The 25,314-nt window shown below is 46.6% G+C and overlaps 1 protein-coding gene across 6 annotated transcripts in view; it reads right to left on the minus strand.

The window, feature by feature from the left end:
* The window catches only part of LOC103759339 (monocarboxylate transporter 2), a 38,129-nt gene that overhangs the window by 6,658 nt on the left and 6,157 nt on the right, over positions 1-25,314 (minus strand). For all 6 annotated transcript variants that reach the window (XM_018068388.2, XM_018068387.2, XM_018068386.2 and 3 more), the window contains one exon: positions 4,003-4,146. In XM_018068388.2, coding sequence (XP_017923877.2) covers positions 4,003-4,146 — 144 coding nt within the window. The remainder of the gene's footprint in view (positions 1-4,002; positions 4,147-25,314) is intronic.

Consider the following 25,314-nt stretch of genomic DNA (forward strand, 5'->3'; position numbering starts at 1 on the left):
TGTTTAACTGTGCAGTACATAATTAGGCATATTGCTTTACAGAAGAGAATTTAGAAAGGTCAAGGTCCTCAAAATTAATTAAGGAACACTATCATTAGGCACTGATAGAGTAGAATCCAACTGATGCAGCAGAATTCAGCTGATGTTGGATAGCTTTAGTTCGAAAGGGTTTACAAAATTATGATTTTTGCCAAGTCTAAGATTCTTTTTTAATTACTTTGAAGTTTACAACATTAAAAATAAATCCAAATGGCAACATATTAAAATTAATCTTGATATGAAACACATTCTCAGCATGAACTTTGCTAGATAGTCCATATATTTGGTAGGGCATGTCTTTGGGAAGTACAAGCTGCTCATGACACATACGGGGCCAAATTCAGGCTGACCTGAGAACCACAGAGGGTAAACACCACCTCTGTTAGAGAACACCCTTGATGGTGCTCAGATATAGGAATGCATCTTCTTTCACCTGAGAAAATGCAGTACAGTGGATGAGAATTTGCCTTAACTCCCCATTTCTCAGGCTGGTCATTAAGGGCGGAAATTGAACCATCATTTCCACAGAATCATTTTTGGTAGGGACCTACCACATGTCTTCCAGAGAAGGAAATCCAGACTGGATGCCAGCTACCCACTTAAACAATAATCAACTAAAATTTTTTATTATGTGAACATTAATTTGCCAGTCAGACAAATCCAATTTAATATTACCTCATGCTCTTCCCATTAACTAAATTTGCAGAGTTCCAAATTTAATAACTGGAATTTCAATTTACTTTAAGCTTTTGGCTTACTTTAGTTGGAAATATTTACATCCATTTTATTGCAGTTTTCAGAAACTACAGCAGCTTTTCCATAGCTGAAATTGTTACTCAATAACCACATTTTCTCCCCAGGGATATGACAGAGAGGCCTGTCAGTGGAATTGCACGGGCAGAAGCAAGCCTGTGCCAGATACAATGTCCTTCCCTGGATTAAATACATATCCCTCATATTAGAAGGAAGTAAGTGCTGCTACAGGAGTCAGTTGTGTAGCTATTGATCATGTTCTTACTTTATCAGCAAGGGGAGATCTGACCAGGTATTTCAATGCTCAGTGTTTTCAGCTGTGGCAAAGACTCTACTCTCATCAGCCAACAGGCTTCATCCAAGATCCCATTTTATTTCCCAGCAGTCTAATTGGTACAGGTTGAGTTAAACTCTGATCAGTTGTTACTGCCTTGCATTTAGCTTTGAAATCTGCTTCTTCTACCTCAGACTTAAGAAGAGGCTGCACGCTGAAAACACCTATTTAATGCATCCAGGCTGGCAGCTGTCCAGGCTGACAGCTTGCAAACCCCATTTCTTTTTCTAAGCGCTGTAGGGAAACAAATGGGAAGAGACTGCGGGGTTTGCAGCGTGTGCAAAGAGCCTGGTGCAGCCCAGAGCTCGGTGCCATCAAGGACAGAGCTGCCTCTGACAGCAGAGCCTGGTTCCTGCTCTGCATGCAAATGGCACAGACATAGTCATGAAAGCAGCTGAGATTGCCGTGTCTAATCTCTCCACCACAAGCAGATACTTCCTGCTCTGCTCCTCTGAAGAGACTTCCATTAACATGCCACAGGCACGGGGCTGTAGCAGAGACCTCCCAGCACCAGCTACCTCGTTTGTGTCTCCATCCCTGTGAATTACATGAACAGAGACTTTCACATCTCTCTGTTTCCTTTCCAGGCTAGCAGGAAGGAGGCTAAAAAGAGGGTGATGTTTACAGGTTGCTTTGCAGTTACTGCAAATCCCCTTCACAAAAGTCTCTCTCCTCGTCCAGTAACGCTGTCACAGCTGCATGATGAGCAGGCAGCTCCCTAATTGCCCTTGAATGCTTCCATGTAAGGCCTGACCAGCAAAAGCACTTCAAGCGTAATTAGAGGCATCAAGCATGTTAGCAGGCGTACAAGCATCTTCCCTTCTCTCTCAAATTAATATTCCTTCTCCAGCACACACACCATGCCTGGAAATGATGGGTTATTAGCCAAGAACTCATCCATACGGCTGCCCTCGTTCAGCAAGCAGGAGGAAAAGGGGTACACAACAAAAAATGGGCTTTGCTCTGAGGAAACAACACAGCACTAAAGACAAGGAGATGGGGGGGGTGGTTTGCCCTGTACCTTGAGGCTGGTGGGAGGGTTACACATGTGCACTGAGCACAGAGCAGACTATCAGCTTTCTGAGGTGGGCAGCAGACCAGATTTACAAACACATTCAGGGACCAAAAAAAAATCAAGGTCTTTATCAATCCATTTGGGTTAGGCACAAAACACGTCCTGCCATGTTTTTAGACAAGGACCTTTGAACATAGAAGCTGGTGTCTTCCTACAGCCCTGTTTCTTGCCTAAGCCCTTCTGCTTACCAAAATGCATATATTTTTAGCAAAGGTTTTATGATTTCTGTGTGCTAATCCAGTGTCAGTCAACTCAGAATCATATAATGGTTTGGGTTGGAAGGAACCTTAAATATTTTCCAGTTCCACCCCCTGCCGTGGGCAGGGACATCTCCCAGGATGCTCAGAGCTCCATCCAACATGGCCTTGAACACTTCCAGGGATGGGGCAGCCACAGCTTCTCTGAGCAACCTGTACCAGGGCCTCACCACCCTCAGAGGGAAGAATTTCTTCCTAATACCTAATCTAAACCTACCCTCTGTCAGCTTGATGTCATTCCCCCTTGTCCTGTCACCACATGCACTTCCTATAGAACACTTCTTTATCAGGGAAGGATGCAAGCTCATGCATCAATAAATAGTGGGAGATATTGGTTATTTTTATTTCCCATTGCTTTGTTTCTGGAATTTCTTTCAAGGAATCTGCAAGATTTATTCATCCAGTAATAACACAGTTTCATCTAATTACAGTGACACTCCATAGAAAGAGCAAGGTTTAAGAGAAGGAATCCTATATGGGGATTTATTCACTACTCTACAGATTTACTAAAGCAATATTGGTGTAGAAGAGCAGGATGACAATCTTTCTGTCCCAATTTACTTTGTTAGTGGCTGGTTTTATTGATTTTAAATGTTGAGCTCACACTTTTCACATTCAGAAAGCAGCAACACAATGCATCTGTGGAGAGATGGGGAACATTCATTAAAACATACACCTTGCAACCTCAAAAGCCAATTTTGAACTCACTGTGTCATGTTTTCAAGCAGATGTCCTAGCTGCCCTGGAAGAAACATTGTCTGTACCTTATCCAAAATAATAAACAAAAATGTTTATAATTAAGCCTCTATACTCACTCAGGTAGAGAACTCTAATGCATCTACCTTTTAAAGCCATAACCTGGCACCTGCAGGCTTTAAAGTGCTGGACTGAGCCTATGCCTTCTCCTGTTTCCAATATGTACATAGAATACAGACAATTCAAATTGCAGCTTCAATAAGGAAATACAGTTGGTGTTTGTTCACAATAGGGAGACTATTGCTTATTTCCAATCAATTCCCAGGTTATTATTTTCAGATAAAGGACCTCCTCACCTCACAAGCTGGCAAAGGGCAAGTGAACTAAAGCAAACTCCTGAAATCTCATTTTATGTATCTCACAGAGGGAAGATAACACACAGTAATATGGGAACACTGGTGCTCTCTTGTAGCCACACTTGCATCCAGAAAGACTTGCCTTGCCCAGAGCACAGCACAGTCAACCTGATTTTGCTTCAGTGGTTGCTGAGGGCACTGATGGCCATCTCCACTGTCCCCCCCAGCCCAGAGCACGCAGCTGCCAAGAGCACAGCCCTGCTGAGATCCCACACGCGATGCTCAGCCGGGAACACAGCGCTGAGCAGGGACGTGCTCTTTGCTAAAGTTCATCTGGAGCAGTTAATAAGGAGGGCCCTTGTCCCACCAGCTTTTCGTGTCACCACTTTCCCATTGTGTTTGTGTTGATCCTCACATTGCCCAAGTGTGGATGTCCCAAGCCATCAGATGTGAACCTCAACCGTGGAGGGGAAGGAGGTGCTCTGTTCTTACCTGTAATGAAGCCCACGCAGATGTAGAGCTGCAGGATGCTGGTGCAGAAGGCAGCTGAGATCATCCCAACACCACACAAAAGGCCCCCAAACATGACCACGGGGCGGCTGCCATAGCGGTTCACTAAAATACTGCTAATGGGACCTGGGGAAAGAGTGAAAAAGGGTCTTTGAGGTTGGTATCTTCTGACAGAAGGGTATATTTGTCACAAAGCAGGTAAAACTCTGCATTATCAGTGCTCCTGAGGTGCTGCTGACAGCTTTTAGGGTGACTTCAGGAAGAAAATGGAAAACCAGGGAAAGACGATCCACACGGAGATGGCAGCATGCCTGAGGCCAAGGCTGTGTGCTCGGTGGCAGCTCCTGCCCCCAGGACTTTCAGATGTCATCAGAGAAGGCAAACAGCAAAAACAAATCAGGTGAACACATGATCTCAACATAGGAGCTTCCTGATTTACGGTGATAGTAAACCACACACACAAAGCAGTGGTTCATATTACAAGGCTGATATCATGAATGCTGTTGCATTTTTAATGCCCCCATTTAATGCAATTCCGATACTGCTGACCAGGACCAAAGCTTCAGCAGAACAGTTTTAATTAAATCTTAATAGTAGTCCATGTAGGTAGAAACAGTTTAGGATGATGGATTAGCTAGAGCTCAAAAGAATCAGTTTGGTCTTCCGTTTATGCAAAAAGGAGGTTCAGGAAAGTGTAAAATTATGAAAGAGGGAAATAGTTTAGCAAAGACTGTGTACACTGAAAGGAAGCATTGAAATCTGAGGAAGTGAAACGTGGAGGACCAGTAAAAATCAGAATCACAGAATAATATATATATGAGAGACTTTGATGGACTCAGGACCAACCTCCTGCTCAAAGCAAAGCCAACTCTGAAGTTAGATCAGGCTGAGGCATCAGAACCAGAGAAAGCAAACCAAGCAGGAAAGAGCAGTTCAGAAGTCGAAGCCATGAGATGTGAGGAAAAGATTCTGTATTACTCAAAAACCTTAAATCAAAATGCTTCAAAAATAATGTTGGAAATGAGGAAGGGGAACACAGGCAGCTTTTAGTGTCTCATCTTACATGGTTCTACTCATCACACAGCAATGGTATTTCAGAGCCCAATGTACCTGTTTGCCTTCCTTCCTGCCACTTTGAACAGCCCACACACAGAGTACTGGAAACAGGTATTTTAAACGTACAAGCATCTCTTAGGAGTTTGCCTGTGGGGACCTACCTTTCCATAGAGCCATGTGAAAGAATATTTACCTTTGCTTAAATAATCTCAGCCAGAAATAGGGCTAGAACTCTTTCCAAACCCTGCAAACCACAGCACAGCTGAGCACAGGAACGAGACCCAGAAACCCAAATAGTCCCTCAGCATGGCTGACAACATACAAACAAGTTCTCAGCTGTTAAAATGTGCACAAATAGAAAACAGTAGGTATGACTGGTTTAATCTGGGGAATGAAGCCCACAGAAATACTTTCCACTAGATGTCTGAGGTCAAAACACTCCTAGATGAAATACACACAAGCACAGTCTCAACAGCATCCCTGTAACTGTGTGATCTGTGAGCTGGTCCCATCAATTGCACCACTCAATTAAAATTTCTCTGTGTATAATTATGTGGAGAGTTTTTGTCCCCTAATCCTGTAACTGGATTCACATACACACACCCTTCTGCTGCACAGAGCACTACAAAATCCAATGAGAAGTTTTGGGGAAGGAGATGGATATTTCAGATCAGCACAGTGAGAAAGGGCCCCCTTTCTGTCTGAGTTTCCCCTGGTCAGGGTGTGGACTTGTATCATGCTTGAGCTGGTCTCAGCATGTCCTGTAATTCAATAGATCGAGCCAGTGTTCCTCAGAAAGGCACCAACACATTCATCTGCAGCCCAAGGGCATGCAACTCTTCCATTTTTCAATTTTCCACATGTCCACATTTCTCCAGAATCAATCTAATTACTCAGCTAAGAATATGTGGTTTCAATTACTTTCTCACATTGGAAGAGGGCTTTCACATCAGCCCTAGAACTATAGGATGTTGTGCCACAGAGCAGAGCATTTAAAGCCCACAGGATTCCTTCTAAGGTCCCTCTCCTGTTCCAACCCAGGGCAGCAAACAGGGAGAGAAGCCCCTGCTACGAGAAGTGAAACAGCCTGCTCATGTACGTCCACTCTTGCAGCATCCAGCTTGGGAAAGGGAAATATGGATCTATGACCCTCTCACTTCAGTCCATTTGCTCTGGTACCAGGTTCACCCATCAGTAAGGATGGTTTGGAGCATGACAGCAGATTATGAACTGGAAAGGGCTGAGGGTAGGACACATTCTGCTCTGCTGCCCAGATATGGGGACAGCCCAGGGTAGACGCTGGAGCAGGGGAAAATAAAAGTTCATGTCCAAAACACTGTCTGTACAAATGAGAGAACCCTTCCTGCATCCCTGGGGACCTTCCATGAGTGCAGTGTCCCTAACCTCATCCCAGCTTCCCAGTGATCATTTATTAAGCCACAAGACTGCAATTGCTCCCTGTTCTTGTCATGTGTGATCTCTCAGCAATGCTTTACAGCGGGTCTGCATGACCTTCAGCAAACAACCTTCATCTACTGTAACTAGCACTATCAGTTTTACAGGGGGATAATCAGTCCCACTTGTTTGCCAGTCTGGTGTGTTCTTCAAAGGTGTCACCTGCCTGGGCTGGGCTGGACTCACAGGGAACTCAGGCAAACTTCAGAAGCACATAAGCCTTTCTCTTTCACACCTTGAAACTGTAAGTCCAGGTACTGTGAGCCTGCTTTGGTGAAGAACACAGTACAGCACATTCCTGTGAGTGACAGCATTTTATCTCCCTGAGTAGCCTCACCCACAGAGCACTGAGGGTTGGAGACCTCTGAGGTACTGAGTGCAGCCAGTTAGAGAAGAAAACAGGAGCAGAACACCTGGATTAAACATTTCCAGCCACTGGAGAATCCACAGCGAAGGCCATGATGAGCACTCAACCTGCAGCAAAAGCATCACCTACACCTACCCTTTACAAGACACCAAAAAATCCAGCCCAAAGCCCCAAACAGTTGGGAAGCCAAACTTCCCCAAGCTGCTGCTCGAAGGCCGGAGGGTCTTTAATAGTCCTGAGCAGACCTTTCAAACGCACTGAAGCAAGTGCAAAATCACATCCCCAAAATTACTTCCACTTAAGTCATTCTGGACCTACAAAAACACCCACAGATTTAACGGAGCAGCCCTTCAAAAGCTGTCCCATCTCTCAGCAGAAACCAGCGCACGCAATGTGTCACATATTGCACACTTCAGCTCCCAAATCCTGCCAGTCTGGGCAGGGGCACAGAGCACAGACACGTTGCCCTTCACCCTGCCCAGGTGTCTTTAGTGATCAGCATCACACCCAGCAGATCTGAGTGCACCCCTCCTGCCCCGTGACACTCACAGTGTATTTCTTAGGGGGGGGTTGATCAGCCATTAGATAACTTTAACAGCAGTGTCGTGGGGAACTTCAGGAAACATCAAACAGCAGAGGAATTAAGACGAGGGAACACAAAGCCAGCGCTGCAGCTGTGGGAAGTGGGAAACACAATTACTGCTTTGCTCGCAGCTATTGCAAAAATTAAAAGTGTGACAGCCCCTGGCAACATGGTGGAATTGAAAAGCAGGACCTGTCATTTACCAGTTACTCAGCTGGCATGGAAAGAATAAAGATGATGTATATTACCACAGAGAACTATTTATGGTAACAATGTGTGCAGCTTAAATCCCAAGGCACATTTACTTGATAATACCTGCCTGGTCAAATGTGCAGGAGCCACAGGCTCCCTGTCCTGGCATCCAAAGGAAATAATTCTTCCTTCCTGCAAGCCTTCAGCAGGAGAAGCTAACAGGAGTCTGGGTGATTTTTGCCTCTTAATTTACAGCAGCAGGTGAGAGAAGGGCAAGAGAAACAGCTGGCAAAGTTCTCAGAAAGCTGCCATTTGCCTGGCTCGACTTTGCAGAAGGAACCACACAAACACTTTGCAAGTCCCTGAAATGTCAGAGCAAGGAGCAAAAGATATCCCAGATGCTGAGCACATCCCAGTGCATGGCTCCTCAGGGAGCAGAGCAGCCAGGGCCGGTGTCACCCCACCAGGGCTGTGCCCACAACCCACCACCGTGACAGCACTGAAAATACTAATGAGGAAATTAGAAGTAACATTTAATCAACCCCTGGCACCCCGATACATTGCAATGACAAGGGTGCTGGGATAGTATCACCAGTGTTTTAGTGCAGGAAGGGATGTCATTCCCACACACTCAGCCTTAGGAAACACAGCAGCCCCTTCCCAGATCCAGCAAGTGGATTCCTCCCTTCTGACAAACTTCCAGCCACGGCCATCATGTATCATCCAGTGCAGGGGGATGACACAAGGCAGAGGAGGACACAGGGAAAGCTGAGCCTCATCCTGCTGCAGGCTTTGCTCGGAGCTGTGCCTGTGTCTCTGCAGCTCCCCTGGCTCAGTGTCTCCATCAGTGTCTCCATCACCCCTGGGTAAGAGCAAGGAATGCCCACTCAGAAATGCCTCACTTACACCCCAAGCCCTTGGAGAGCAGGGTGCACACAATGAGGGTTCTGCTTCTGCCTGCAGTAAAACTCTGTGGTCTGGTGAGCAACAGTTTGCACCAAATATCCAAAAGATGCAGCTGGGATCATGGAGCCCCTGGAAGACTGATGAAATGTAAAGCACTATCCTCAGCCCCTATAAATCATGCTGGTTTAGTGCCTGTCCTGTTTAAAGCCTCTCTTTTCTCATATCTGTGGCAGATTTCCATTCTTTGTTAGCTGGTACATGAAAGGCCATGTCAAAGAGGCTGCTCTTGGTGGCAGGAGAAACACAGCAACTCGCCAGTGGGGAATGCAGCAAGCCCCAACTCATTTGTTAGCTTGTCCAATTACTTTTCACCTTGAGTTTTGTATTTGCAGAAGTGAAAAGGACCCTGAAGAGGAGACTGTAAACCCAAAAAGAAAATGCAAAATACCCTGAATTCTCCTCTCTTCTCCTCCACAAAGCCAGGCCATCTTGTCATTCATTCTTTTTGAGTCGCTGAACTATGATCCAGAGAGGATGATAATGCAGAGTTGGCATTTAACAAGAAACATCAATCCAGGCTGGCTTAAATTCTTGCAAGTATGACAGTGCTCAAAAAAAAGACACCTGAATTGCCTTTCTGTTTTCCTCAACAAGGCTTATGAATTTTTTATGAGCCACAAAACTTCCAGTCTCAGTACAAAACACTGATGTATTTCTAACAGGGACTAAAACATTCTTCTCTCCCATACCTCTACATATATATATATATATCCCTTATTTGTAAAGTTTGGTGGGTTTTTTTAACTTAACCTCCCAGTAACAGACACAGTGCTCCTCATTTTCGGTGGAACTTGTCTTGGATGAATTTCTGCTGAAATGTTTTTGTGCAGGGCTCTCAGAGAAGTAACTAAGAGCTGAGACCCTGAAAAACTGACTCTGTCACCCAGAGGCCTCCAGCAACAGGGTTTTTTTCCAGGTTTCACAAGACTGACCTTCTGACAGTGTAAAGTGGCACAGAGCCATTGCAAATGTTCTAGGTCTGCTGGTAAGAGCATTTGGTGACCACACAGATGATAAAATAGCAACACTTTAAAATCATCAAGTGCGTGGAACTGCAGTGTTGGGAGATTTGGGACCACCAGTGCCCCCATTGCTGGGGGTGCAACATGCAGCTCAGCTTTTCCTAGTTTTTCACAGTGTGAAGTGGCTCTAAACAGCTGTTCCTGCACAGGGACATGGGTCAGCACCAAAAGAACTGCCCAGGTAGTTAATATTTTTCCAAACTTCTGTGAACACACAAACAGGAACTCAGCACAACATGACTGGTGCTGACTGTGGGGAGTCACTGGGGATGCAAGAAGGAGCAGAGTGTACTCAGCTGGGAGGAAAGGGGGGGAATCATTTATGCTAATAAACTAAAGTCTATTTTTACACCAATAGTAAAACGACAGGAGCAGGCCTGCAATTTCCTCAGTAATAATCTCACTCCCTCCGTGGAATAGCGACACTGCCTTTGGCTTCGTAATTTATCCACCAGGGGACCAGCCCACTGTAACAGAGCAACCTCCTCATTACCCTGAAAATGAAAGCAAGTGTCCCCACATTATTAACGTGCTGCCAGACCCCCCCAGCCTCTGGAGACAGGGAGGATCAGCCATCAGTTGCTGGTACCCATGCACAGCCTGAAAGGGAGGTGACCTGAGAAAACACGGGGCACAGTTCCAAAGGCAGGGGAAAAGGGATGAGAGGGTTAAAACCTGCAGCCTTTCACTCGTTGCCACGCCAGAAGAGACTTGGATAGCTCATACTCCTAAGTATTTGTGCCACCAGAGCTTGGAGAACTGCTGCTCACCAGCTGATCCACAGTAGCTGAGCCCAGCATGTGCCTGCTCCAGATCACTGGAGAAGAACTGGTGGTACCTGCTAATAATGAAGTATATTATTAATCTCACTTGCTTGGTTCAGATGGTTTTGTTTGCACCTGCATTGGCTGAGGAGCCCACAAACAACTGGCTCTTCCTAGGGCAGTGCTGCTGAAGACAGGATGGCCATGCATGCCAGTGCTGGAGGACAAGTGGCAGTGAGCAAAGGCCCCACGTGACAACCACAGCATCAAATACCACTCTACCAGACCCCACAGGGCAGCTTCCAAAGACCTGTCCACACCTAAACCACCGTGATGCCTCCAGCTAATGACCCTGACCTCTCATCAGAAATACTTGCATTTACCAGAGCAGCTTCCAATTTTTTTAAAAAAAAAAAAATAAATAAATAAAAAAGAAGAAAAACAAAATAGACGAGTCCCAAGCTTCAGAAAGACAAAATGTTCTCCTCCTTATCCAGCAATCTTTTCTGATCAGCACTCAGGCATTTCAATTCCCAGATAACCCGGCTGACACGCGCTGCTCCTGCGGCACACGGAGGAGCCACAGGCCAACAGCTCCAAAACTGGGGCTGCAGCCAAGGTCCCTCATGTCACTTCGTATTTAGGCAGTTAAATAGCTGCTCCTGCAAGGGGATGGCGTCTCAGGTGCCCAGGACGTGCCACCTTCCTGCGCTCAGAGGCTGCCTCGACTGCTGGTCTGGATCTCACCCACACAGCAGATAACAGGCACTCACCCTCAGAAGGTCACAGCATCACGGTTTTTGAACTACTTTCCCATGATTTCTTTACTTAACTTTTTGCTTTGGCAGGACCCCTGACTTTTATCTCTTCCATCATTCAAAGCCCAGCTGCATGAGTTCCTTCCTGGAGGTCAACAGCCTACTCGTTGCCTCTCTTAACACATTGTTCTGCAAGCAAGTTGGCCCCTGCCTGGTCACGTTCTCCAAAGGGCTTTACCCACCCCTGGAAAGACCTGCGTGACTTGACCAAGAGGCCAGTTATGCTGGAGAGCCCATCCAGGGGCAGAAGAGCTGCAGTGCTGTGGGATAGGTTGGCATCAGAGCTCTTGCCCACCCAAAACACATCCTGTACTGACTGGGGAAAGAAGCCTTCAACTTGGGGCAGTGGTTATAACTTATTCCTGGGCTTAATACCTGCCTGTGCACCACTAGCAACCCCCACAACCAAAACTCTTTGCTTTCTTCTTCCTAGTTCTTATTAATCTTGGTTTTTATTAAGTCTATCACATCTCTATTACTGCTGCCTGGTGACCTTGCTAGCTCCAATGAAGGGCAAAATGATAAAGCTTTGTGACCAAGCCCACGAACACAGAAATATTTCACCTGAGCCTATAGTGCTATTATCGCTCTTAAGTAGAGCAGAGCTATTTAAAAAAATAAAAAATATAAGCCCATATATGGTGACCTTGCAGAGCTTGAGTGCTCTCTGAGAGTCAGGAGAAGTATATGAATCTGCAGCACCATCCATTACAGAAATCATATCATTCCTCATCCAGCATTCATATCAAAATCCACAACTGTAATGGTGCTGCTACCCCAGGGATTGCCTCAGCATGGGAAGATGTCTTGTTTCAATGGGGTCTCCTGGAGGCAGAGAAGGTTTTGATGGAGTCTGGACCAGAGCAGAAGAGAACGTTGGCAGTTTTGATAAAGTTAAAAACTGCAGAATCAAACTTATTATTAATATAGCTCTACGCCACTGCATGTTGTAAGGTGCTTTCTAAACCTGTCACTGCAATTTATCATGCTAGCAATGTAATAAAATACAGCTATAAAATTTTGGATTAAATGTTCAAGGTCAATGGTGGACTTTCAGCTTCCCCATCTCTTCCCTGCTGCTTTAGGAGATGCTCTATTAAGCAGCTACAAGCTCTGGGAGAAAGTTTCTTTGGAGAAAAGATTCAGTTGTGGAGCATTTCCAGTATTAAATCTTCAGATATTTCACCAAATTACAAAACAATAAATAACAAACAACAAGAGTAATAAACACTTCAGGTTGAGGCTTTTCCTTTAGAAAAACTACCATTTTTCTTGTGTTTGCAAAATGTGGCTCTCTGCTGCTGTCTTTGAAAAATAGACAGAAGGTGATTCCTTAATTTTAATAGAAATTTGGATGTGTTAGAGCAGCACCCTGGAGATTTTGGGAGGAGTGTTACAGCAGCGCACAGCAAGGCTGAGACCAAAATTCCACTTCAGTGCATACTGAATAAAAACAATGTTGATGCAACTGAGCTTTTTATGTATTAAAGGGCAACAGAAGCAGCACACATTTACACCTACAAGCTGTGCACAAACCTGCACAGCAATTGCAACAGACTGAAGTTCTTAAAAATTACTAAAAAGATCTCGTGTTCCCTGCTTTAGCCCCAGTTATTCAAGCCAAGCTGCTGAAATGACTCTGTGTCAGGATCTGGTCAGATGACTCCTCTTATTGCATTATAAAAATGAAGGAAGCAGTTGGCCACAACATCACCATTTAAAAAAAAAAAAAAAAAACAAAAAAAAAAAAGGAAAAAAAAGAAAAACCCACTGAAAATGTAGATACTGCTCTAGGCATTAAATTATTCTCTCTATTCTGGCACATGTGCCAGAGAGCTGGCTTGTTGTTCAAGCTCTAACACAAGTCGGCCATAATAAAAGACATTACTTCTTCCCATGATCCATACCTCTCTTATAGCCTTACAGGAGAAGGTAACAGCTACAAGAACATTGCTGCTACTAAATTATTAGCAAATTAATATTGCTTGTATTTTCTTTCCTGGGAGCTCAGTTGCCTCCTGCTTTCCATGGGTAACAGTTATCCCCAGGGACATATCTGTGGCTTAGCTTTAAATGTATCACCCTTAAAAACAGGAGAAGGGAAGCTCAGTTTGGTGTTGTGAACGTGACACAGGCACAGGGCCCAAATCAGGAGGTGCAAAGGCCAAAGACTTTTGGCTTTGCAATGAGGTTGTTTCCTGAACAAAATGTACTTGAGGCAAGACCTCGGGAACCTTGGTATTTTGTTGGCATAGCAAAGTCCAAGGAGGCAATTTGCAAAGGGAAACCCTGCCCAGGGCATCTGGCAGCATGATGGATGCCCTGTGGGGCTCCACAGTTTGACAATGTTGGTGTGTCCTCGTCACCCCCAGAGCCTGTTGCCCGGGTGCTGAGGTGCAGCTGAAGCACCTTTAGGGAAGGATGATGCCATGTCTCCTGGTCCCTGATGGAATCAGAGAATGGTTAAGGCTGGAAAAGTCCTCTAAAATCATTGATCAGATCCTGGTTCCTTTTCTTTTCATCCATCAAAGACTCTGCTCTGTAACACCTTTCTCATTTGGGGTAAGGGATGAGCTCCTCACCCACGACAACAACAAAAAATGGTGGAAAGACTGTAGAACAGAAATCCTTCTTTATCAGATTGGCAGGGCTTCAGCCTGTGGGATTTAGTCAGAGAAAAGCAATGTTCTCTCATGCTCCTTACTCACAAACCTCCCAGTCTGCCCTCCATGACTGGAAACATGGAATTGCTGAACATGAGCACTGACAAGCACTACAAGTACCCCATCATAAAGTCCAGGCTATCCACTTTACTGCACAGTAATCTGTTTTACTACTTGTATTATAGTGACAGAATTGTTTTCTGCAACCTAGTTCAGATTAAGAAACTGGGGGATAAGACACATTAACTTCTGTAATATATATTGCCAGAGCCTCGGCTGGTATAAAACAGCCTCCTGGGGGAATTAAGCAGAAAGTGAAGAGCAGAAACAGTCTCGGCTGCTGATTTTCAGTTTTAGTCTGAAAAACTGGAACTGCTCTAGTGCTACAAGCTAAAGCCTCAGGTGGCACTGTAAATCTGCATCCATGCTGTCAAAGTCAACAAAGCTTCTCCAGTGAAGATTTGAATTAGTTCATGTATTTTCAGAAAATAAGCTTCATTTGCATTATTTATGAAATGCAAACATAAGCTCTGTCACACAGTAAGCTGCACGTCCCAAAAGCAAGTCCCAACACCAAGGAGCACAACCAGGAAACCAGAAACTGTTTCCTGGGGGTGTTTGCAAACAAAAGCTGTGGTCAGTGGAAACATCAACCCCTGTGTGCCCTGCCGAGGCACCAGGACATGCCAGCTGCCCCCAGCTTCCAGGGACAGAGGGAGATGAGACTCCATGGAGCATCAGCCCTCACAGGGGACATTCCTGTGCCCAGGTGCCAACCTCACTGCCCTGAGTCCTGGTTCTGAGGGCCATGGCACAGTCCAGAGACAAGGCCAGCACTGGGAAGGGGACAGAAACACCGTGGCCTTTCTCTGAGGACAGCTGAGCAAACAGCAGTGTCCGTGCAATCTTGAGGAGAGCTTTTGATCCATGTGGCCACCTTCCAAATCGCTGCCATTTATTGCAGCTGGAGCAGGGGGAAGGGGTGTGAGGCAAGTTTGGGGGTTTCCTTCAGCGGCTGTGATGCCCACACCTGACCCCAGCAAAGGCATCACTGACCCTTCCAGCTCCTCAGGATATGAACTTGTTGCCTCACGTAGGAGATGCTCAGTGCCCCCACACAGTTCCCACACAGCTGCAGACTGCACCTCCTGCACCTCTGCTCTGTGACAGTTCTGCCCCACCACTGATTTGGGAAAGGAAAGGAATAGACAAGCCATGGCAATATTTAGTAACATTATTAATTATTCAGGACTATGTTAAAAGTGCGGCATTTATAGAATTTTTTTCTTTTCAGAAAGATTAGCAAAAATCCAGTGTTCAACTATTTTATTGTCTTTCAGCAAAGTAAATCAAACTTTGCCATGCAGCTCTAACAGGCAGTGTAGCAGAGCAAGAGTTGGGCAGCTCACAGGAACCATCCTTGAACGAGAATTTTCAGATCACTGGAGTCATTCATAAGTTAAACCCACTCTGGCATTAAATGCCTGGTCAATCAAATTAGTCGTGTTAAATACACTCTTGGGCACGTGCATTTTATTGCTCCATGTTCTACAGATTCCCACCATGGCCCTGTCTGCAGGCACTGAGTGACTTGGTATCTCACCCTGCAGAGAGAGTGAGGAGCAAACAAGCATCAGTCATATTCCAGAGCAGAGCAGAGGAGGGGAGGATTGGTAAATGGACATAACTCAGCAAGTGGGAAGGTACAAAGGTACGTTTGCCTGCAATTAAATCTAGTGGTGTCCAGCTGTACCATCCCCCATATTACTGTGTAATATTAGGGAGGGTAAGGTAAAGATCCTCGCAAAAAGGCAGGAGATACTCAGTTCATTGGGATAAAAGTCCACTATGACATCCCAGGTACAGAGCACTCAGCACTGGCTTGGAGAGACAGAGAAGGAGGTGGGCTGGAAAGTGAGGAGATGGGAGGAGGCAGAGGCAAGCAGAGCAGCATTTCACCTCCTCCAGCACCAGCTCGTTGGCCATGACCTGCACCCTGAGGGGCTCCAGCCCCCCCTCTATGTCCCTGTGAGCAATTTCAGGCCCTGCCAGGTGCAGGGTTAATCTGCAGGGCATATTCCTCACTCGGTCATGGTCAGGAACTGAAGCACCTCTTCCATAGTGGGGGAAGTATGGAAGTATACAACATTTTTGTATTGGAAGACAAAGTAGAGCTGCCAACAACCCACAGGGGCAGCCAGGAGCCCCCAGCCCACAGGCACATTTATTGCAGTGTAGTGGGACAGACGATGGGACAACAGCAGTGGCTTAAGCAGGGGATTTCTCCTTCTAAATCACATTTTGCCTTAAGTGCTCCATTTGTGCATTCTCAAATAGGAACTCAGCTCTTGCAGAGCTGTTCTCCGTGGGACCAAGCCTTTGCAGTGAGTTGCAACAGAATGCATTACAACAGGCTCTGTACAACACATCTTTACCTTCCTTAGCAACTGTGCTGTTCAAAAACCACTACAGTGCACTATTAAGGAAACAAAATCCTTTGCAAAAATAGAGAATATTTTCAGAATTGCTCTAATAGCCAGGATAAACATTGATGAAGTTTCCTGCAATCACAGAGCATGGTTCCTGTCCACCTCCCACTGCAGATTTAATCAAGAGCAGCCCAACTTTTTCATTGAGTCATGAAAGTGATACTAAAATCCATAAAAAAGAGCAACATTATATGCAGTGCTTTACAACTGATAAGAACGACTAACTCTGGCAATTTCATTGCTGTGATTACAAGCTGCCACAATAAACAAGCAGCTACTTCATTTATTGCTCTATATCCACACTCAGCTCTGGCTGAAACCCAGAACCAACTGCTTCACACCAGTCTATTCCCAGGGCTTTGTCCCTGATGCCCATGGAAAGTTTTCACACTTAATCTTCTGATTTCTGGGTAGGTGACCTCAGCAACATACTGGGTCTGGCCATGCTGGTACTTCACAGTCTCTTGGCTGCAAAGTTACTGACTTGTATCAAAGCAAGGCAGAAGATGCTAGTGTTGCCCATCCCTTTGCCACTTAGATACAAAGAATACGTCTGGTATTGCGTATGGGGGGAACGGAGCTGCTGCGTGACAGGACGAAGCCCTTGTTTTGTTCCCGGTGTCAGAGAAAGCCCCTGATGTGCAGCCTGTGGCTGGCAATGTCCTGGGGAAGGGGGTGCAGCAAAGGGACACACCATGCTGTGGCTCAGCTTCTGGTGCACAGAGGGTATTGTACCCCTATAGAAAGGCTTTTGTGTAACACTGTGCCCATACCAGTGAAATACGCCCTTTTTTTGAAAAGCAGCGAAGGTACTGCAACCCTAACTGGAAATAAAGCGGATATCAGCACCAAACTGGCCACAAAACATATTTTCAAAGACATTTGGAGTCCCCTCCAGGCCAAAAAAGCACACAGAGGGGTCAAAAGAGTCCTGCACCCACTGAGCCCAGTGGTAAATTCAAAAGGTACCAGACCTGTGTCCCAACCAACACTAATTCAACCAAAAATATTTCCCCTTCGCTTCACATATGACTTGTTTGCCTGAGCTAACGTTTGGAAACAGGATCAGAAAGTAAACCTGTGGGTGCTGCTGCTCCTCATCTACACTGTCCCAAAGTGGAGATTTCTGGCTTATTTCTGCTTTCCCCCCAAAGGCAATACCACGCTGCAGAGGCTGGTGCAGGATCACTCACCTGCACCGTACGTCGTGGCCAACATGATCGAGGAGATCCACGCCACCTCGCTATAGGACGTGCCAAAGAAATCCTGGATTTCTTTGAAGAAGATGGCCAAGCCCTTGGGGAAGGCGTAGGCGAAGCCGATCGAAACGAACGCCCCGAACACCACGGCCCAGCCCCAGCCGCCGTCCGGCGGGACGGGAGCTCGCCCCGGGGGCTGCATGGCTGGGGGGGCTGCATGGCTGGGGGGGCGAGCGGTGCCCACGCTCCTCAGGCAGCTCTGGAATACAAAGTGCAGAGTTGCCGGGTCAGGATGCGGAGCCCCGGAGCCCCAGTCCCGGGATGCTGCTCCCCCAGTCCAGGGGTGCTCCTCCTCCAGACCCTGGCCCTGGGAATGTCACTTCCTTGGGCCTCTCGTCCCAGGACGCTGCTCCTCCATACCCCTGTTCTGGAATGCTGCTGCCTGGAACCCCAGTCCAAGGATGCTGCTCCCCCAGCCCCGGAATGCTGTTATCCCAGTCCCAGGGTGCTACTCCCCTGGAGTCCCAGTACAGGGATGCTGCTCCCCCAGCCCCGGAATGCTGTTATCCCAGTCCAAGGATGCTGCTCCCCCCAGCCCCAAAATACTGTTATCCCAGTCCCAGGGTGCTGCTCCCCCTGCCCCCAGCCTACAGTAACACCGCGGCCCCAACACCCTAGTGAGTCCCGTCCCGTGTCGCGCCCCCCCGAGCCGTTCGCGTGGCCATTTAACGCCAAGCCCACCGGCCCCGTGTCACCGTCCCGCGGGCAGCGGTGCTGGGGAGAGCGGGACGGTGCAGAAGTGCCACGTGGAATTGGGTAAAACCATGGGGAAGAGGAACAGGCGTGATCCAACCGATGTAGCCTCCCCTTCGTTCCTGCCCAGCCCCCGGGGACACGCCTGCGATGTGGGATCCCGCTCCTCCGCACACGGACCCACCTGTGGAGCACGGCACGGACCGACCCGCGGATGGGATGGGATGGAACGGGACGGACAGGATTGGGCGGGGGAGCACCCGCACCGCCCCGTGCGGGACCCGCCCGCCCCGGCGGACGGGACACGCACCAAACCTCCCCCGGGAGCTCCATCCCTTCCCGCTTCTCCACTTCCCCCGTGTTTTCCTCGCCCCCCTTGCTCGCAGCAGCACCATCCACTCCGTCGGCGTTAATTAAACCACCCTCAGTTACTTAATGCAAATTGTTCTTTTTCTCACCTCCCTCCCGTGTTTCCATCAGCATCCCTCTTCTTTTCTGCTCAGTACCAAGTTGCAGGCTGCTCTCCTGCCCCCAGACCACATCATCATCATCAAAAAAAAAACCATAGTGACTTTTTACATGGGCAGATGGGGATAGGACAAGAGGGAATGGTTTCAATCTGAAAGAGGAGAGATTTAGGTCAGATGTTGGGAGGAAATTCTTCACTGTGAGGGTGGTGAGGCCCTGGCACAGGTTGCTCAGAGAAGCCGTGGATGTGTTCATGAACACATCCCTGGAAGTGTTCAAGGCCAGGTTGGACAGGGCTTGGAGCAACCTGGGCGAGTGGAAGATGTCTCTGTCCACAACCAGGAGTTGAACGTGATGATCTTTAAGGTCCCTTCCAACCCAATTCTGAATTCTGTGATTGTACGATCACTGCAGACTTCTACCCTCTATTTATGTTCACCAACTTGCTGTATATTCTACTTTTCACATTGAACTCTGGGAAAACGTTTAGCAGTGTTTGCTCTGGCTGGAAAGTTGCAGTTTCACCACAAGGTGTTTATCTTACTCAATCTTGCCTCCCTCTGGCTTAACTAGCATCCCCTTGGGTCTTGAAGGAATGCAGGCATGTGCCTTCCTGGGCCCAATTTGGTGGAAATTCATATGGAGATGGCAGATGAGTGTCAGCACCTTGTCTCTTCCTTTGAGGAGACCTTCTTCCATCCCCATGTAGCCATGATTGGAGTACAATGGGGCAGATCTTACAAATCATTTTGGCAAAAGACATTTTGCTTGCAAATAACTATACCATCTGCATTACAACTATGGCCCTTTCTTCCCTCTTTCCCCAAGAGGAGTTTTCATTCCCTTTTGGTTTCTCTGTGTGTCAAGGCTCAGATCAACTCTTCCTACAAAGCTGCATTCAGTCTGTTTCAAAAAAAAAAAAAAAGACAACCCAACACTCAAAAAACCAAGGCACACTAGTTAGGTGTGTGGAAATTAGCTGGTTTTAAAATCTCCCTTCAGACACTGCTGCTGTTCACGTTTTATTTTTCTCCTCTTCTTTTTGAGCTGAACACCACCCACATGGGGATGTCACAGGGGGCAACGGGTTTCCCCCTCCATTGCCCACCTGAGATTGAACTTGGCACACCCTTAGCAGCAGCATGGAAGATGGGAGGGCAGAAGGAAACCCCCAGGAGCAAAGGGATGAAGAAGCAGGTACAGCTCCAGCCCTGGAAGCTCCATCTCCCAGCTGGAAGTTGAGAATTTCCTTTTGCAGAAAAATTGAATTGGATGTCACGCTCAAGAATGTCCCCCACAGGACAGCCTTGGGTAAATATTCACACAAACTGCTGGCAAACTCAAAACTGGAGCAGGAAATCATTTGCAGCAGGAGATACTGGGGGCAAACAAATGATTTCTAAAGATGTCTAAATGCAATTAGTTTTTGCACTCACGTGTCTGCTCTGAAGAGAAGCTCACAAGCGAAGCACAACAGCCTGAGGGCAAAGGGTAGGGGACTGACAGTAGAAATCCTGGGCTCACTAGGTCAAAAAAAACTTCCTAGCAGTTTAGGGGGACTTGGACTCATCTCACAGTAGCTGCCTGTGCCAGTGCTCCCCCTCCATTTCGGGAGCACACACTGCCCCCCAGGGCCGGGCTCTGCTCCCTCATGCACTGACAGCAGTCGCTTCCTGGAGGGCAGGTTTTTTAATTTGCTGGCAAGCGGCAACAAAATTGATTAAAATTGTAAAGTACCTTTTCAAATGACTCATTTCCCTATCACAGTGCTCCATGTAAATAAGTGACTGCTATTGTATTCCCAGAGCTCCACTCCAGAGCTGTTGAAAGAAGAGGGGCAAACGGGGAAAAGGGGCCAGGAGCAAGGCAGAATCTGAAACTCTTCCTCTCTCCCCAAAAGGGCTCATTTTCCAATCTTTGCAAAGCTTTTCGTGGTAGTTCCCATGTCATGATTTTTAAATCAAATGAACTAACATCCTTCACTTACTTACAGCCCGAAGTTTCATGAACAATATTTAAAATCACAGAATCTTGGGATGGTTTGGGTTGGAAGGGATCAACCCCCTGCCACGGGCAGGGATCAACCCCCTGCCACAGGCAAGGACACCTTCTGCTAGACCAGGTTACTCAAAGCCCCATCCAACTTGTTCTTCTTGAACACTTCCAGGGATTAGGCACCCACAGCTTCTCTGGGCAACCTGTGCCAGTGCCTCACCAACCTCATAGTGAAGCATATAAGTTGCCTCCAAAAGTGACTAGTGATGACAACTTGAGTGTTTTTCTTTTCTTGAAAAACAAAAAAAAAGGTGTGGGGGGAGAGTGGAGAAACCCTGGGCTTCCTCGAGAATGGAAATCTTTCCTATTTATTCTCAGTGGACCACTTTGGTACTTGGAAATAATTTCATTCAAAGCCTTTAATGCAAAACATTTAATGGCAGACAAAGGCAGGAGCTCCAACTCTATAACTCCAACAGTGTTTTTCCTTCATTTAGTCTTTGAAAGTCAATTAAAAGCTTTAGAAACTGCTTTCACATTAAAAAAAAATCTTTACCTAGTTCTGCTGCATGAAAACAGCATCTGGTAAGTAAACACTGAGAGAGGTAGCTCTGCACTTCCATGGCACACCCCATTTCTCAAAAGAACTCTGTTGTCATGTTCCATTTGCTCATAAAATGCAGCAGCAGTAAAATGCAATCCATAAGCATGGTTAAAATGGAGCTTCTGAATTAATGAATGAGATTACAGACATTATTGAGATTACAGCACTGTCCCCAAAGCCAAAGGGCTGGACCTCACAGCTAGGATATGATACCATCAGCATCCTCAGTGCAATGTCTTAGGAGGGAGATATCCCAGTCCTCCAAGAACAGACCTACACAGCTATGTTCCTAACAGTATTCTTAGCTTTTTTCAAAGGATCAGTCCAGACTAATACAAAAACAGATTTCAATTCAGCAAAATTATTGGCTCTGGAACAGATGCCATCAAGAAATGCCAGCTGGGGGAAAAGAGCAGCAGTTCCCTCCCCTGGTGAGTGCAGAATTACCCTCATACCCCACGTTCTCCTCACCCTGAGTGTGACCAGGCTGATGAAACACATTCCTCAGTATTTGTTATTTATCTTGGTGGTAAACCCCTGAATGCTGGAGGTCTTGTTCTCCTCCACAAGACCTCCAGCATTCAGGGATTTACCACTAATAATTTCGTGCTTGAGGTTTTAATTAAAGGGCATCTAACTCTGGCTGGTGGCTCCCAGGGGAACTGAGCAGCAGGAGGGATGCAGGCAGCACCCCACCAATGCAGCACCCACACATGCTCCACGTGGGACACGTGGGTCAAGCATGGCCAATCCACATCCTTGACATCTCAAAGGCTATTTGGAGGGGACCTTTAATTTCCATGCAGCCTCTCTGCTGCTCTGTGAGATGTTCTGCTGCAGGCAGAGCCACCAGCCACCTGGTTATGGGGTGACAATGCATGGAGCCAGGCAATGGAGCTGGCACTGCTCAAAACCACCCAAGACACTGGGAGAGCCTCATGGCTTTGCTTTTCACTGAGTAATGTTTTACAAGAGGGTCAAGGAAAGGTCAAAATAGAAAGTTATGAAATGTCAAACTTGCTTTTTGCTAAACCCCAGTATTAATAGCACGGAGACCAGACAGGCAAAGGGATTCATATGACATGAAATATGTCTCTTCAGAGCCAGCAAACCTCTTAGACAGCCCCAGCCCTGTGTCTGTGCCATCAAACCAGCCAGGTGCATGAAGCATCACTGCGGGATGAGCTGGTTTCCTGGAGACAACAAAATAAACCAAGCAGCAACATCACTTCTTCTGTTTCTCCCCTGTTGCAGGAGTTTAATCAGCAGCCCAAACCAAAGCATTTTTGCTGGTAAAAAGATGGTGACAATTAATCTAAATCTAATAACTGGAATGTTTTCACTGGGGAATTAAAACAAATTATTCCTTTGCTATTGCATCTTTGTCTCATTTACATTTTAATCCCGGAAGGATCTTCCTGTGTTATATTTGGAAAATGACTGCATAAAAAGGGAAAAACAACATGGTTGAAAGTACTTAAAGATGCATCCAGAATTTAGCTATTAACTTTTATGGCAGAAGTCTGACTATGCCAAGTCCTAAATGGCTGAAAATTAGGACAAATACTGTGTTTTTTTCTCAAACACTGCTGAATGCAGAGCCTGGTGCCATTTCAGATTGTGCACACAAGGTCGGGCAAACAAGCAGCTGGGGCAGAAGGTTGTGTTGAAGGTGTAATTACACATTAGCCAGAGCAGAGAGAGTCACTCTGTCATTTGTACTGAGAGTAAAGGGGACCCTTTTCTGGTGACACCATTTGCAGAGCAAAACCTCTGCCTTCCCACCCTGTGGCTCTCCACTCGCAGACTCCAGCCTTGTTGTCCTTGCTCTGAGGTTTCACCACAGGATAATGAGTTCATACCCTTTAGCTCAAGGTAAACAAATGGTGAATAAAGGCACTTTAGTGTTGTCCAAGTAAAACCAGTGCGATATCCCACCTTATTCCAGCCTGTCTTACCCACTTTGCCTGCCTGAGACTCCTGATGGAAATGTTCTTGTGGGAGTTTCTTCACTCACTTCAGTAAAAAGGAAGCAGATTAGCAAAAATCTGCAGCTCAGATTGTCAAAACTAATCCAATGAATTGTGACACATCCAGCCCCTCCATAAGGCATGGCCCTCAGCAGCTGTGCCACATCTGCATCCAGAGGACCAGTGCTGCCTCCAGCCCACCTCCAAGTAAGCTCTCAAATAGTTCTCAACAGGGCAGGAAGAGGATCAGCTGCCTCAGGGCTGCCTGAATAATGCTTCACCAAGGTGGAGAGCTTTAGATCTCATTAAACCCTCACGACGTTTGAGAGAGGAGAGATGATGCAGGGCCACCATGAAGAATGATTCCCACTCCAGAGCAGCAAAAACCTGGAGCTGCACCATGTTGACTATGCCTGAAACAAAGGTCAGTGGCTGGGGGACAGGGGGATGTCACACCAGTTTGCAAGTAGTCTCTGGGACACTGCTGTTTGCAGATCACAATACTCTGAGTCATAACACAACGCAGGTATTTTCCCCAAAAATTAACCCCACCTCATCCAACTTTTAAGGTATTGGATGGGTAGCCAACTAAAGCTACAGAAAAATATCACAGAGAGGTAGCTGAATCTTTGTTTTGATTTTTTTTTTCTCCATCAAATAAAATTGTGACAAGTGACCGTAACTCCACGAGGGCTTCTGCATTTGACATGAGTTTCCCCAGGAAGTCTTCCTGTAGGACTGCAGCATTCTGGGAGCAGGTACTGCTGTTTGCTGCATACATGTAGGACACCTTTGATGTGCTTCAAGGCCAAGGATGCACCAAGCAGAAGCCAATCTCAGCTGGCTCCTCACCACACAGCCCTCGTCACCAGCGAGGCTCCTGGGCACTGAGAGAGTGGGTGGGGAGCAGGATGACAGGATCAAGCCTGCAGCTGCTCTGCCCACAACCAGATCCTCTTAGTGGGGTGGAAGAAACCTGGCAAGCTCCTCATTAGCCTTCAAATTCAGTTAAATGCTGGGATATGGAAATAAGAGGCAGACTCAAACCTGGGAAGAGCTGAGTGCCTGCATGACGTGGTGCAGAGAGCTGTGTGTAACATCACTGTGCCCTTAACACAGGGTGATGCAATGCACAATATTGCTGTAGGTTAACTCAGCCAGGCTCCTGAGCCTGAATTTTCTGTGTTGCTTTGCCCTCCTGGCTGACCATTGTCCAGCAGATCAAGCATGATGCTTTAGTATTAACTTTCAAGGTCTTGCAGAGATAGTTCTTTAGGAACTTGTTGAACTTTTGACATTGTGCATCCATGTTACCCCACAAGATAAAAAGAGGAGACTTTTTGGTCGAAGTGTAGTATTTGCCCAAAGCTTGCTGTAATCCTGGGTTTACAGACTGGCCTTCCTAAGAGCCCCCAAAGTACCACACAAATGACTCCTCATAAGACAGGCTTCAAAGATGCACCTATTTTCTTGTTTACCGGGCACTCCATCACTTCACATCCCTGCAGATCTTTGGGAAAGCCCCTTTTCCCAAATGCCATGCTTGGGGCTGAAATTTGCCAGGCTTCTAGTGCTGTAGTTCAGCAGATCAAACTATGCAGCTGAAAGATGAAACCCTGGCTCCACTAAAGGTGATGGCAAGGTGCCTGCTGACTTCAGTGCAGCCCAAGCTTTACCCAGAAATAATATTTAATGTTTGGTGAAGCTTTTTTTTTTCCCCTAATTACTCCAGTGCAAAGAAGCATCTGTTGTCCCAAACAGCTACTTTGTAGACAGTCAGCTGTAGCATTTCTGAATATTGTAAAATGAAAGCTGGGGTTTGAAGGGATCCCCTGCAATCCCTCAGTCATTCTGGGTAGGCTTTGCTGGTGCTTTCCTCCCCCCTCAAACACAGCATGCAGCTTCACTGGATGCTACACAATTGCTGTAG

The sequence above is a fragment of the Manacus vitellinus genome, unplaced genomic scaffold, assembly GCF_001715985.3.
Source record: "Manacus vitellinus isolate BGI_N305 unplaced genomic scaffold, ASM171598v3 scaffold_14_pilon, whole genome shotgun sequence".
Classification (NCBI taxonomy): domain Eukaryota; kingdom Metazoa; phylum Chordata; class Aves; order Passeriformes; family Pipridae; genus Manacus; species Manacus vitellinus.